Here is a 13568-nt window from a genome sequence, read left to right as displayed (position 1 = left end):
TATATCCAACGGTAGGGTATTAGTTTGTTATGTCTCCAGGGTACAGCAATCTTTTTATTAGTAATCTTTTATTTCTGAAGGAAAATATCTTAAGACTAAGTCTCATTAACTCTGACAAACTTTCAGGCTCCTTTCCAGCACCCAATCCAGTTTTTTACAATACTGTTTTGGAGCATGTTGGCCAATACTCTGATATTATTGTTGAATTAGTAGCCATGTGAGCGAAGGCGCCAGACTTGTCAAAAGGTCACAAAACAACACAGATATAAATATGTTCTGCGGTTGCTTATCACCAGCTGCTCTGCGTGATGCTGTAACCGGCATTGCAAACTTTGAATAGAATGGGCTAGATTGCTGTAACTGTATGATATCAGTAGGGATGGGAATCGAAAACCGGTTCCTGTTCAGAACCGGTTCCGTATTTTCCGATTCCATGGCATCGTTTGGCAGCTCACTGAACGATTCTTTTTTCGATTCCCGCAGCACCAGAGCCTAGAGCGCCGGCTCTGCGGAGCACGACTTACGTCACGTTTTTTACGTAAGTTACGCAAGTTACGCAAGTTACGCAAGTTGGAAGAACTATTCGAGGAGGAAGACAACGAGCTGCGGTCACTTTGTGAATCAAAGCCGCGTCTTTCCTTAGCCCAGAGGGTAGATCAGGAAATCCAGCTCTATAAAAGCTTGCCCTCCATCCCCTGCAGGGATAGCGCCACACTGTGGTGGTGGAACAAGCAAGATACGCTGCCCTTGCTATCTGGACTGGCTGAAAACTACCTCTGTGTGCAGGCTTCCTCCACCCCATCTGAGAGGGTGTTCTCCACGGCTGGAGACACCATAAGCCCTGAAAGATCCTGTATCCTTCCAGAAAAAGCAGATATGCTCATCTTTCTGCAAAAGAACTGTTAATTTTCCCTACTACTGTTTTATAATTAGTATTTTTTGTTATTTAAAATAGGTTATTATCCCATCATTTGTTATTAGACATTGTTGGTTATTAAGTTTGTTCTTGTATATTTATTTTTCATTTAAACACAGATGTTACTCCAGTTTCACATTTCCTGTGGACATCTTGATCTTGTTGAGTTTGTAAGATTGTGCAATAGTTAAGTAAACAAAGTTGATTCTGATAATCAAACTGTTTGTTCTCCTTTTTTCCCCAAATTGGAATCGAAAAAAGAATCGATAAAGAATCGAATCGTTTCATAGAATCGAAAAGGGAATCGGAATCGTGAAAATCTTTTCAATTCCCAACCCTACCCTTCACCCTAATGCCTGCTTTGGGGAGTGGTGGCCTAGTGGTTAGGGCACAGGCGTAACTTTCTGAAGGACTGGTGTGGACATATCCCCACCAATAATTTCAATACAAAGACTTTGGCTTTTAACAACATGGTTGACAAATTTCAAAATTTGATTTTGCTGCTTTTGAAGGAGGATCATCACTGATGTAGTTGAAAGGGAAAACATCCATCAATCAATCCACATTTTTCTGGATGGATGGATGAACGAAAAATTGTGTGCAAACTAGGGAAGAATGATGTATTTCTGTTGGCATCAGAGTCGGCTGTTATTCATCATTTTTAACCATAAATATAAATCAGTGTATTTTGGTTGTTTTGTGTTCTCAACATTAAGAAGAATTCAATAAGTATAAGTTTGGGCTCAATTTTGGAAAATACAAACCCTATTCAAAGTGTTTTTTGTCGAGTAACTATAGGTCCAACGGCCACAATCCTTAGAGTGTCCCCACCAACTTTCATCACGAAGTTACTCCCTTGGGTTAGGGCATTACACTTGGACTCCAGAGGTTCTGAGTTTAATCTCTTAAAACCGGGTAATAACTCAGAATGCATAAAATTCCACTGGTAAAAGTTTTACCAGCAGGTGGAGCCATTGCGCGCAGCTCCATGCTGACACCAAAAGTTCAAAGCCCCACAGCTCTGGAACTGTTATAGCTAGAGGGCTGAAATTTTCTGTATTTATGCTTGACATGATACCGAACAAATAAAATACAATAAAACCTGTTTTTTTCTCAAAAATGTCTTTATTACCGCTTTTCAAAAAAGACCAATCATTTCCGAGAATAAAAATGTTTGAACTGATGCAGGTTGGTCTGTATTTCAGCCAATTTTAATTTATATATCAGGAAATTAGAGGGTGTTAGCTTTCAAATAATGTATTGCACATGTAATTTGGGCTTACAGTTCCTAAGTTATTTGCTTTTCCATTTGGGTATGCGAAATATGCGAGGATTGCCCAAAATGAGATGGATGTTAAGAGGTTAAGCCCCACTCACACTGACTGCCTCTCTTAACCCCACACTGCTCCTTGGGCGCTGCAGCCCACTGCATCCCCAACGGGATGGGTTAAATGCAGAGAGTTAATTTCGTTGCTCTGTACTTGTGACAGTGTAATGACAATAAAAACGCTGGGGAAAAAAAAAAATTGACCTCTCCTCAGGAAGTGGCAAATCACCAACAAACTCATCCAGAGATGACAAAACTGCCACTAAAAACCCAAAGAGAAGTATTACCTCCAAAACAGAACTGAAATGCTTTGGGTTTTGTTTACTGACTCTGCAAAAGACTGACTTTGTCTTGCTAGTTAACCAATAATTATTTGTGTATTGAGCAATGAACTTTCAGCCCAAGATGGTCAGGTAATGATCAGTGCCTAATGCTACGGTCGCAACAAAAGTAGCAAGAGCAGCAGAAACGCGCGTGCTGCTTCATTTTTGATGCTTCTACAAGTTTAGTTTGGTGGAAAAGTGGGTCTGATGCGCGTTGGGCGGAGCTACCCGATCGTTTCTCTGCCTGGCAGCTATATATGATGTAATCAGTGGGAATAAAGTAGTTTTAATATGTTTTTAAGTCAGAAAGTCCACATTAAAACTTCATTAGTGCAGTCAGTTCATCAAGATTATGATCCTGCATTCAAATATTTCGCTGTCGGAGCTGCTTAGACCCCACATGCCGGCGGTGCGCTGTCAGTAGGAATCCCATTCAACAGCAGCCTCTGGCCAAGTCGTCACTTGGCGGTTTGCCGCGGTAGCTGGAAAGCTGTTTTCATGCACGTTATCCAAACTGCAGGCACCAGGATAATAAAAGCAAACATGTTTTGCAGATTTCGGCATTTAAATTCAATTTAGGCATTAATAAACTGTTTCAGAGGAGTGATCATAGTGCTCTGCATCAGCACCAATGTGTCTGTCTCCCTGCCAGCTCCCAGATCAGCTTCTGATTGGTTGATGTGGCGCATCGAGCAGCAAAAGTAAAAATTTTTTCCAACTCGATTAGCAGCCGCGTTTGCGGCGCGTCACACACGTCAGATACTCAAACGCTCAAGACACGCTGCTCCTGCTGCTTAAAACGAGCTGCGGGACATTTTGCTGCGCCTTGACGCGCGTCAATCATTGATTTTGCATGTAAACTAGCTGCTCCTGCTGCCTTTGCTGCTTTTGGTGTGAACGTAGCATAAGTCTGTCCCGATGCATTAGCATGCTGTACATTTAACACAGATTATCTCAAGAAAAATGCAGAATACAAAATAAAATAACATAATCGTAGACACCCAAACATCATTGTTGGTTCAGGGCTTAATGTTTCACAAAATAGTTTATTTACACATGCTACAAACCACATGTAATATGGGTTTGAATGACGTGTTTTCAGGGCTCACTTCCCCATGTGTTTCAAATGTTTCTCTGTTTGATGCGAATGGTTGCATTACCTCCTAAATGTGGCTGCAAGTGCAAACGCCAGTTAAAACCGCTGTTTTATAACCTTCGTTTTCCCAACATATGGTCTAATTAGATATCTACAATCATCTCATGTAGCTTAGGAATCAAAATAAAGTAAAGATGCCAGTGATACCAGCAAAATAGATTTTTGTTTGTTGAAAATGCATTATTAAATTTGCAGTATACAGACCTTAGCAGCAGTTTCCTCGTTTCCTACTTTTACTGATTCTTCTAGGCTTTGTTTCTCCGTCATCGTCCTCTCCAGCTGATCATTAGCCTGACGGAGCATGACCTGCAGCTTCTTCACCTACAGGAAGAAATTATCAAACGTGAGCTTCATGTCAAACCATGAATGCCTTCCTGTGCAAAGAATCTCAGCTGAAGAGGAGGATGTTGTCCAAGCTTAGCTCCATCATGGACAACACCTTCCACCCTCTGCACCAGACAGTAAAGGAGATGAGCCCACCCCGTTTGTAAAAAGGAGCGCTACTGCAGGTCATTCATCCCTGCTGCCATCAGAATTTTTTATTTTCACAATAACTTGTGAAATAACTATTTAACACGCTGTGCAATAACTTAATATAAATAAATATCTATATATACACATATGTATATATATATATATATATATATATATATATATATATATATATATATATATATATATATATATATATATATATATATATATATATATATACATAAATGCATACATACACACACACACACACACACACACACACACACACACTACCGTTCAAAAGTTTGGGGTCACATTGAAATGTCCTTATTTATCAAACTTATTCCTTACTTATCAAGTTCACACATCTGAAAACAGTTTAACCCGTTATAGAAGCTACAAAACTGACCTTCCTTTGAGCAGATTGAGTTTCTGGAGCATCACATTTGTGGGGTTAATTAAACGTTCAAAATGCTCAGATAAAGAGAACTTTCATCTGAAACTCAACAGTCTATTCTTGTTCTTAGAAATGAAGGCTATTCCATGCGAGAAATTGCTAAGAAATTGAAGATTTCCTACAATAGTGTGTACTACTCCATTCAGAGGACAGCACAAACAGCCTCTAACCAGAGTAGAAAAAGAAGTGGGAGGCCGCGTTGCACAACTGAGCAAGAAGATAAGTACATTAGAGTCTCTAGTTTGAGTAACAGACGCCTCAAAGGTCCCCAACTGGCATCTTCATTAAATAGTACCCACAAAACACCAGTGTCAACATCTACAGTGAAGAGGCGGCTGCAGGATTCTGGGCTTCAGGGCAGAGTGGCAAAGAAAAAGCCAAATCTGAGACTGGCCAATAAAAGAAAAAGATTAAGATGGGCAAAATAACACAGACATTGGACAGAGGAAGACGGGAAAAAAAGTGTTGTGGACGGATGAATCCAAGTTTGAGGTGTTTGGATCACAAAGAAGAACGTTTGTGAGACGCAGAACAAATGAAAAGATCCTGGAAGAATGCCTGACGCCATCTGTTAAGCACGGTGGAGGTAATGTGATGGTCTGGGGTTGCTTTGGTGCTGGTAAGGTGGGAGATTTGTACAGGCTAAAAGGGATTCTGAATAAGGAAGGCTGTCACTCCATTTTGCAACGCCATTCCATACCCAGTGGACAGCGCTTGATAGGAGCCAATTTCATCCTACAACAGGACAATGACCCTAAACACACCTCCAAATTGTGCAAGAACTATTTAGAGCAGAAGCAGGCAGCTGGTTTTCTATGGGTAATGGAGTGGCCAGCGCAGTCACCAGATCTGAAACAGCTAGAATGCCAAAGGTCTGCAATGCTGGAATTGCTGCAAATGGAGGATTCTTTGACGAAAGCAAAGTTTGATATAAAAAAAATCTTATTTCAAATACAAATCTTTATTTCTAACCTTGTCAATGTCTTGACTCTATTTTCTATTCATTTCACAACGCATGGTGGTGAATAAGTGTGACTTTTCAGGAAAACACAAATTGTTTGGGTGACCCCAAATTTTTGAGCAGTAGTGTATGTGTATATATATATATAAACACATACTTACACATACATATACAAATATATACATATACATACATATGGGTAAACATACATATATATTTATATATATGTATATGTTGAGACAATGTACATACTGTATAGACCCCATGCACCTTTTCCTCCTTCTAGCACCTTCTTTTGATTATTGAGCCAATGTGACAAGTGAATTTGTCCCCTGTGAGATCAATAAAGTCTATCTTATCTTGAATTGAAAAAAAAAAGAAATAAAAGAAAAAAGAAAACAAGAAGTATCCTTCATGGAAGCAGAGACAAGAACCTGGTCTCGTGTTTCGGCCTCCTGTCCTTGAATGGCTTGTAGTTGTTTCTCGTAGTTAGAGCACATGTCGCAGCGTCGGCCGAGCTTCCTGCCAGCGTTTTTTACCTGGTTGCACACAAACAGGACACAACAGCAAAGGTTTATCAGCCTCATCAACTCTCATTAAATACAGGTGGAGTTCATGAAGTTTTTTTCTTTTTTTAACAAATCTACTTTTGCTATTATGTAGGAAAGTATTTGCAGCCTGTTTTGGAGCATATACATAACAGGGATATAACCTGATATTTACAGATGATCTTATTGTGATAAAAACTGAAATTAAACCTGAGAAAAAGAGTATCCATTGGTAGGAGTGTTTCATGTGTGTACCTCTTGCTGCAGCAGGTTCCATTCGGTGTCACTGACGAGCCGGTAGCCTGCAGGCGGTAAATAAGCTGAATCAGGGGCATGAGAGATGCTGGATAGCAGCGACGCCGTCTCCTCCTGCTCAGGCGTCATGGCTTTGATAGCCTTCTCCTGGTCTTTAGTAAGCAAGAAGTGACCCGCCGTCAGCTTGATGGAGCCGATGGACGAGGTCTCGCCAAAACTACTGTCCGTCACACTGCAGTCCGCCCCCACCAGAGGCCCAAAGTCAGATTCGTCCAGGTTGCTGGCCGACTTGGCCTTGTGGTTGTGACCGCCGAGTCCCTGCTGCGAAGACAGCGAGGAACCGAGGCTATCTGTCGACTGGACTCTCCGCAGATTGTCCTTATAGGTCTCTGAAGGCCCCCCCGCCACCACTTCGCTGTCTAAGGAGTGAATGGAACCATGAGCGCTGTGGTTGGTATTAGGCTGGAAGAGAGAAAGAAAAACCAAATAAGTGCTCAGAAAAATACAAGTCTAATGTTTTTGTAACAGAGATAAAAAACATTGCATTAATCAAATTTTTTATGTGTTTTTTATTTGTTTTCTATTTAATTTTTGTACTATTTATTAAACTCGGTAAATTAGCATTTCTCCAAAATTGCAACAATTACAATTAAACAAGAACAAAACAAATATGAAGAGTCGTAAATGTAATTCTATTTTTGATTTTTTCTTTCAGCGATAACAAAAAAATAGTTTTTTTAATGAAGATTAACCTCAAAAACTGTTTTTATTTTCGTGGAAGATGAAGGTTTAGTTAACATTATTCAACGTTCAATTCAGCTTTTTCACTCAACGTTCCTTAATGGTGAAACACTAAAAACTGAAGCAGAGCTACAGGAGATAATCAGTTAATACAGACTGAATATAAACCACCTAGAATATAATCAAAAACTTCATCTATATTTTCAGTTTGACCTAAAAAAAACTTAAATTAGATTATTATAACTATATTTATTCATATACATCATATGTATACACACATATATATACATATATACACCTATTTATATACATATATATATATATATACATGTATATATACATATATACACATATATACACATAGCTATATATATATATACTTATATCTAAACATATACATATATATACATATATATATATATATATTAGGGGTGTAACTCTTCGGTTCGATTCGGTATATGTTGATTGTTACACCGAAATCCCATTAAAATTTATGAAATTAATGAAAAAATCCCCCCAAAAATAATGAATTGTAATTATTTTAAATGATCCGCAGAAACCCTGGATCATTTCCGCATGTTTTGCTGCTTTGGATTTAATCATCTGGCGCATGCTCTCTACCATCTCTAAGGAACTCAGAGGGGAGCGGACGGGAGCCACAGTGGAGGCTGTAGGCTTTGCTTTGTGCAGCCGGTCTGGAGCGCAGCGGGGCGGAGCGCTGACGGAGTATGTGGGATTTCGGGGTTAGCATGACATGTTGGTCGTGTTGCTGCTAGCATAAACAAAACGTGTTGCACAATGCTTGCACACTGTTTCACTTTTATCCACAACTTTCTTTCCGCCGTCATCGTAGGTCACTCTAAATGCAAAGTGGTCCCATACAGCAGACCTATAAAGTGCTGCTGGCGCATCTTCCAACTCCTGTTCTTTCCCACTCGCCATACCCACACAATTCTCCACAACAACTGATTTTTTCCCTGCTACACCCGGCTAAGCTGCTTTGCTTCTTCTTCTTCTTGTTTACTACTGGTGGTTGGCTTTGGTCGCAGTACCGCCACCTTCTGCTCTGGAGTGTAATCGCTTCGCCTATGAGAAAAAGGAGCAGCGCATGAACCGAACGAAACACACGCGAATCGAACCGAGACAGTCGAACCGAACGGTTCTGACGGTTTTCATAAATCGTCCCATCCCTAATATATATATATATATATATATATATATATACATACATACATATATATATACATACATACATATATACAGCAAATGGAAACCCATTATTTGACTTCTTAACTGTTACATTAGACCAGTAAATAAGGAATTCTCATGGAAATGCTACTTTAAAACAATGCTATATGGATAACCTCAACATTGACGGTAAAGTTAAGCAGAAGGAAAATGGGTGGTAGAGAGGAGAACAGCAAAGGTGTAGATTCTAAACTATAGTTTTATTTGGAGGGCACTATTTTTACAAATACAATTTATAGTGGCTTCAAGGTCACTAAATCAAAAGTGAAACCAGTTTGAGTCCAAATAAGAATGCAGTTCAGAAGCACTACGAGTTTAATGAAAAGTTTGTACCTATATATGGCAGTAATCACATCACCACTGATCCCACAGTGTAGTAAACACGCTTCTAACTGGCTTAAAAGGTATTTTCCACGGTGATTCAATGTGTACAGATAAGTTATTCATAGAAAAAATCTATAGTGTAACAAAAAAGCTGACTAAAAGAAGAAGAAAAAAAAATTGATATCTAGACTGTGACGCATTGACTTCTTAGTTTCAGATTTTAAATTTGTGTTTAGATATCCTGTGTAGGAATCAGTAAAAAGCAGCAGCTGCCAGAAGAAAATTCAACTAACTTACAGTTTCATTGATTATATCTATAATATGAAATATTGCACATTGTGAGAACCACAAAGTAAAATGGTGTCCCTGATCATGATATGACTTTCAGTTCCTCCACAGAAACCGTTTCTAAGACCAATTCTCTTTTTAGGTCAGTGTTCCTCCTGCCAGAGGAACACTGTTGTTGCAGATGCTCGGCAGTCGATGAAGCAGCATCTTTTATGCCAGGAAAGTAGGCAGACGGACCACGGTTGGTTAAGGTGAGATCTGATTAAAGGGTTTAAGAACTCTGAGGACCTAAAAGCATCCTTGAGACCAAGGCAAAACCTTGGATTTAGAGGCAGAGGCTAAATTAAGACCTAAAAAATAAAGTTTAACAGTCTGAAAACTGTTTCAGATAAAATTTATAAGAATAACTAAACATAAAAATCTTAAGAAACTAAAAAAAAAAGTCTGCTGTTGTCTGACATCATGTTATCTTTCCAACCAGAGTGGGGAAATAAATGGCCAAAAATATTGGATTTTATTTATTTTTATTAGTCTCTGATCATCCCGTTGCATGGCCCTGATAAAAAGATCAACACTACAGGCTTTATTTTTAAAAGAAACTCCCAAGTGCTCAACCAGCACGAATTACGTCATTTTTTTTACGCAAGTTACCCACACGGCATTAAGTAAGCAAGTAAGACGTGACCAAGCGTTAAACCTAGAAAGGCAAAACAAACAAAAAAATGGCGTCCCATCGGGTAAACCGATCGAAAGTTTGAAAGTAAAGTGGCAATAACATCCACGGGAGGAAATCCATCCAACATGCAGAAACACCTGCGCACGCAACATGGCATACATTTTAACGAATGCTGTGTTTTTGATGCTTCCGGAGAGAAGCTAAAGTTACGACCAGCATGGAAGGAAGCTCTGGTGGTTAGTAGCTAGTTTTACATCACTGGCTGTGCTTAATGTGGTTCCTAGTAAATCATACGCCGTTTCTGGAAATAAACCAGTTTCCTACCACTTTGTGGGTTTATTAAACATGCTATGAAGTTACCCTGCATTTCAGGGAGAGAGAGAAAGGTGTTAAAGTGAGTATATGTAAAACCAGAGGTAGGATCATTTTTGCAGGGCTCTGTACCTTAATAAAGTTGCATGAACTGCTGTGTGTTTCTCAGTGAGTCCCAGTGTAAACTCTATTCACTCTTTGCAGATTGTTGGTTTTGATGCTTGTTTATTTAAATCAGGGGGAGATGAGTTTATTTCCCGAAATTGTACAGTAATGCTTTTTCATTAAACGGATGCCTTCTCCAGTAGATTTAGATGACTGTTAGGAGACGGGTAGCCTGGCTGCATCAGAGGCCGGCAGCTCCTGTTCACTGCCTTCTGTTTTCGCCGAGGCAGGTAGAAATAGAACGTCCCAGGCGAAGTTAGACGATTGTCACCGTGCACTTAGCAGATTCCAAGTCATCCAGGTCATAGTCATTCCGTAAAAGTTCAAAAATATCCACTGGACTTGGTTTCCAAGATTTGAAGATGTTTCGCCACCTCTCCAGGAAGCTTTCTCAAGACATTTGAATTAAGAAAGCTTCCTGGAGAGGTGGCGAAACGTCTTCAAATCTTGGAAACCAAGTCCAGTGGAAAGTTTTGAACTTTTACGGAATTACCAAGTTCATTGTTTCACAGATTCCATAAGAGAATCGGAATAGTGAAAATCTTATCTATTCCCAACCCTAGTTTTTATCGATGTGCTCATATTCTAATAGAGAGCAAATCTATTTGCAAATATCTTTCTATCTATACAACTATATATATATATCTATCTATATCTATTCTGCGTTACATTAACACACAGTCTACTGTTTCTATATAGCTTCTGTGTATATATATTTATATATATTCTATCTTATTTTGTTATTTTGTTTTGTTTTTTTTTGTCTGCACCAACAACACCAAGTCAAATTCCTTGTAAGTGCAAACCTACTTGGCAATAAACTTGATTCTGATTCTATAGAAGTATTTCTCCATAGATATATATCTATATATCTATCGCTATAGAAACATATCAATCTATATATAACTATATCTATATATCTATATAGATATATACTGTATAACTATATCTATATACAGGTGCTGGTCATAAAATTAGAATATCATGAAAAAGTAGATTGATTTCAGTAATTCCATTTAAAAAGTGAAACTTGTATATTATATTCATACATTACATACAAACTCATATATTTCAGATGTTTATTTTGTTTAATTTTGATGATTACAAATGACAACAAATGAAAATCTCAAATTCATCATATCAGAAAATTAGAATATTGTGAAAAGGTTCAAAATTGATGGCCCCTGGTGCCACACTCTAATCAGCTAATTAACTCAAACCACCTGCAAAAAAATTTAAATGGTCTTTCAGTCTAGTTCTATAGGCTACACAATCATGGGGAAGACTGCTGACTTGACAGTTGTCCAAAAGACGACCATCGACACCTTGCACAAGGAGGGCAAGACACAAAAGGTCATCGCTAAAGAGGCTGGCTGTTCACAGAGCTCAGTGTCCAAGCACATTAATAGAGAGGCGAAGGGAAGGAAAAGATGTGGTCGAAAAAAGTGTACAAGCAAGAGAGATAACCGCACCCTGGAGAGGATTGTGAAACAAAACCCATTCAAAAATGTGGGGGAGATTCACAAAGAGTGGACTGCAGCTGGAGTGAGTGCTTCAAGAACCACCACACACAGACGTATGAAAGACATGGGTTTCTGCTGTCGCATTCCTTGTGTCAAGCCACTCTTGAACCACAGACAGCGTCAGAAGCGTCTTGCCTGGGCTAAAGAGAAACAGGACTGGACTGCTGGTGAGTGGTCCAAAGTCATGTTCTCTGATGAAAGTAAATTTTGCATTTCCTTTGGAAATCAAGGTCCCAGAGTCTGGAGGAAAAGAAGAGAGGCACTTCATCCACGTTGCTTGAAGTCCAGTGTAAAGTTTCCACAGTCAGTGATGGTTTGGGGTGCCATGTCATCTGCTGGTGTTGGTCCATTGTGTTTTCTGAGGTCCAGGGTCAACGCAGCCACATACCAGGAAGTTTTAGAGCACTTCATGCTTCCTGCAGCTGACCAACTTTTTGGAGATGCAGATTTCATTTTCCAACAGGACTTGGCACCTGCACACAGTGCCAAAGCTACCAGTACCTGGTTGAAGGACCATGGTATCCCTGTTCTTAATTGGCCAGCAAACTCTCCTGACCTTAACCCCATAGAAAATCTATGGGGTATTGTGAAGAAGATGCAATACACCAGACCCAACAATTCAGAAGAGCTAAAAGCCACTATTAGAGCAACCTGGGCTATCATAACACCTGAGCAGTGCCACAGACTGATCGACTCCATGCCACGCCGCATTGCTGCAGTAATACAGGCCAAAGGAGGCCCAACTAAATACTGAGTGCTGTACATGCTCATACTTTTCATGTTCATACTTTTCAGTTGGCCAACATTTCTATAAATCCTTTGTTTTTATTGGTCTTCAGTAATATTCTAATTTTCTGATATGATGAATTTGAGATTTTCATTTGTTGTCATTTGTAATCATCAAAATTAAACAAAATAAACATCTGAAATATATGAGTTTGTATGTAATGTATGAATATAATATACAAGTTTCACTTTTTAAATGGAATTACTGAAATCAATCTACTTTTTCATGATATTCTAATTTTATGACCAGCACCTGTATATATAAAATCAATATAAAAGTCAATATAAAATCTTCGGGACTCAACAATGAAACAAAATATCATAAACTGACTGTTTTCAGTTTAAGGTCTTTGAGCAAACCAGACAAGGACAAAGCGTGGAGGTGAAGAGGCTCACATTACCACCAGGGAATATAACATGACGTAGCACAAAGACAAGCTGCTGTGCATCTCTTGTGGGGGGGATCGGATGACATGACGCACGTACCTCCTCAATGCTCAGGCCGAGGAAGTCCTCCAGAGGCTCAGTGTTATCGGCTCCATCATCCTCCTGCAGGTCCTTCGCCAGGCTTAGCCGCTCCTTCTCATCCTCCTCCTGCAACAAAAAAAAAAAGGATTTTAATAGGAATTTGTCACACATCCCTCGACCCCCTCCCAACAATTATCCCCTCCGACGCTCGCTAAGTGGCATCTTTATTAGATAAACTTATATAATCTAATATGATCCAGTCAAATTCTGCCATCAGAGATAATAATTTTAAGGGAACACTGAAAAACAGACTGAGGAGGATCTCCTCTGACTTCATTGTTCTCACAGTCACCTCCTTTTATTGGACAATAGTTTTTACTTTATACTGCCTTGCTACTTTTAAAGATTTTTCTGAAGAATATTGCATCAAAATACAAAAAAATTAATTGGAAAAAAAAGGTAGAACATCCTTAATATTTCCAGGTGATGCTAAAACAACTAAAACATCTGATAAAAAGGAGGACTCACTGCCTGGACACACAACCTAATGGCCTCATTTATTTTACATGGAGGCTCTGGCCTCATGCATATTCCCAAGAGCAGCTCTGGTCTGCTGAAAA

The 13568-nt window shown here is 39.2% G+C and overlaps 1 protein-coding gene across 3 annotated transcripts in view; it reads right to left on the bottom strand.

Moving 5' to 3' along the window:
- rabep1 (rabaptin, RAB GTPase binding effector protein 1) overlaps positions 1 to 13568 on the bottom strand; it is a 54210-nt gene that overhangs the window by 16357 nt on the left and 24285 nt on the right. For all 3 annotated transcript variants that reach the window (XM_038308738.1, XM_038308739.1, XM_038308740.1), the window contains exons 8-11: positions 12967 to 13074; positions 6418 to 6879; positions 6049 to 6153; positions 3927 to 4043 (exon numbers count right to left, since the gene is read on the bottom strand). In XM_038308738.1, the coding sequence (XP_038164666.1) occupies positions 3927 to 4043; positions 6049 to 6153; positions 6418 to 6879; positions 12967 to 13074 (792 nt within the window). The remainder of the gene's footprint in view (positions 1 to 3926; positions 4044 to 6048; positions 6154 to 6417; positions 6880 to 12966; positions 13075 to 13568) is intronic.

The sequence above is a fragment of the Cyprinodon tularosa genome, unplaced genomic scaffold (assembly GCF_016077235.1).
Source record: "Cyprinodon tularosa strain WSP-4 unplaced genomic scaffold, ASM1607723v1 ctg646, whole genome shotgun sequence".
Lineage (NCBI taxonomy): Eukaryota > Metazoa > Chordata > Actinopteri > Cyprinodontiformes > Cyprinodontidae > Cyprinodon > Cyprinodon tularosa.
The sequence above is the reverse complement of the archived record's forward strand: the minus strand, read 5'-3'. Positions and strand labels throughout refer to the sequence as shown.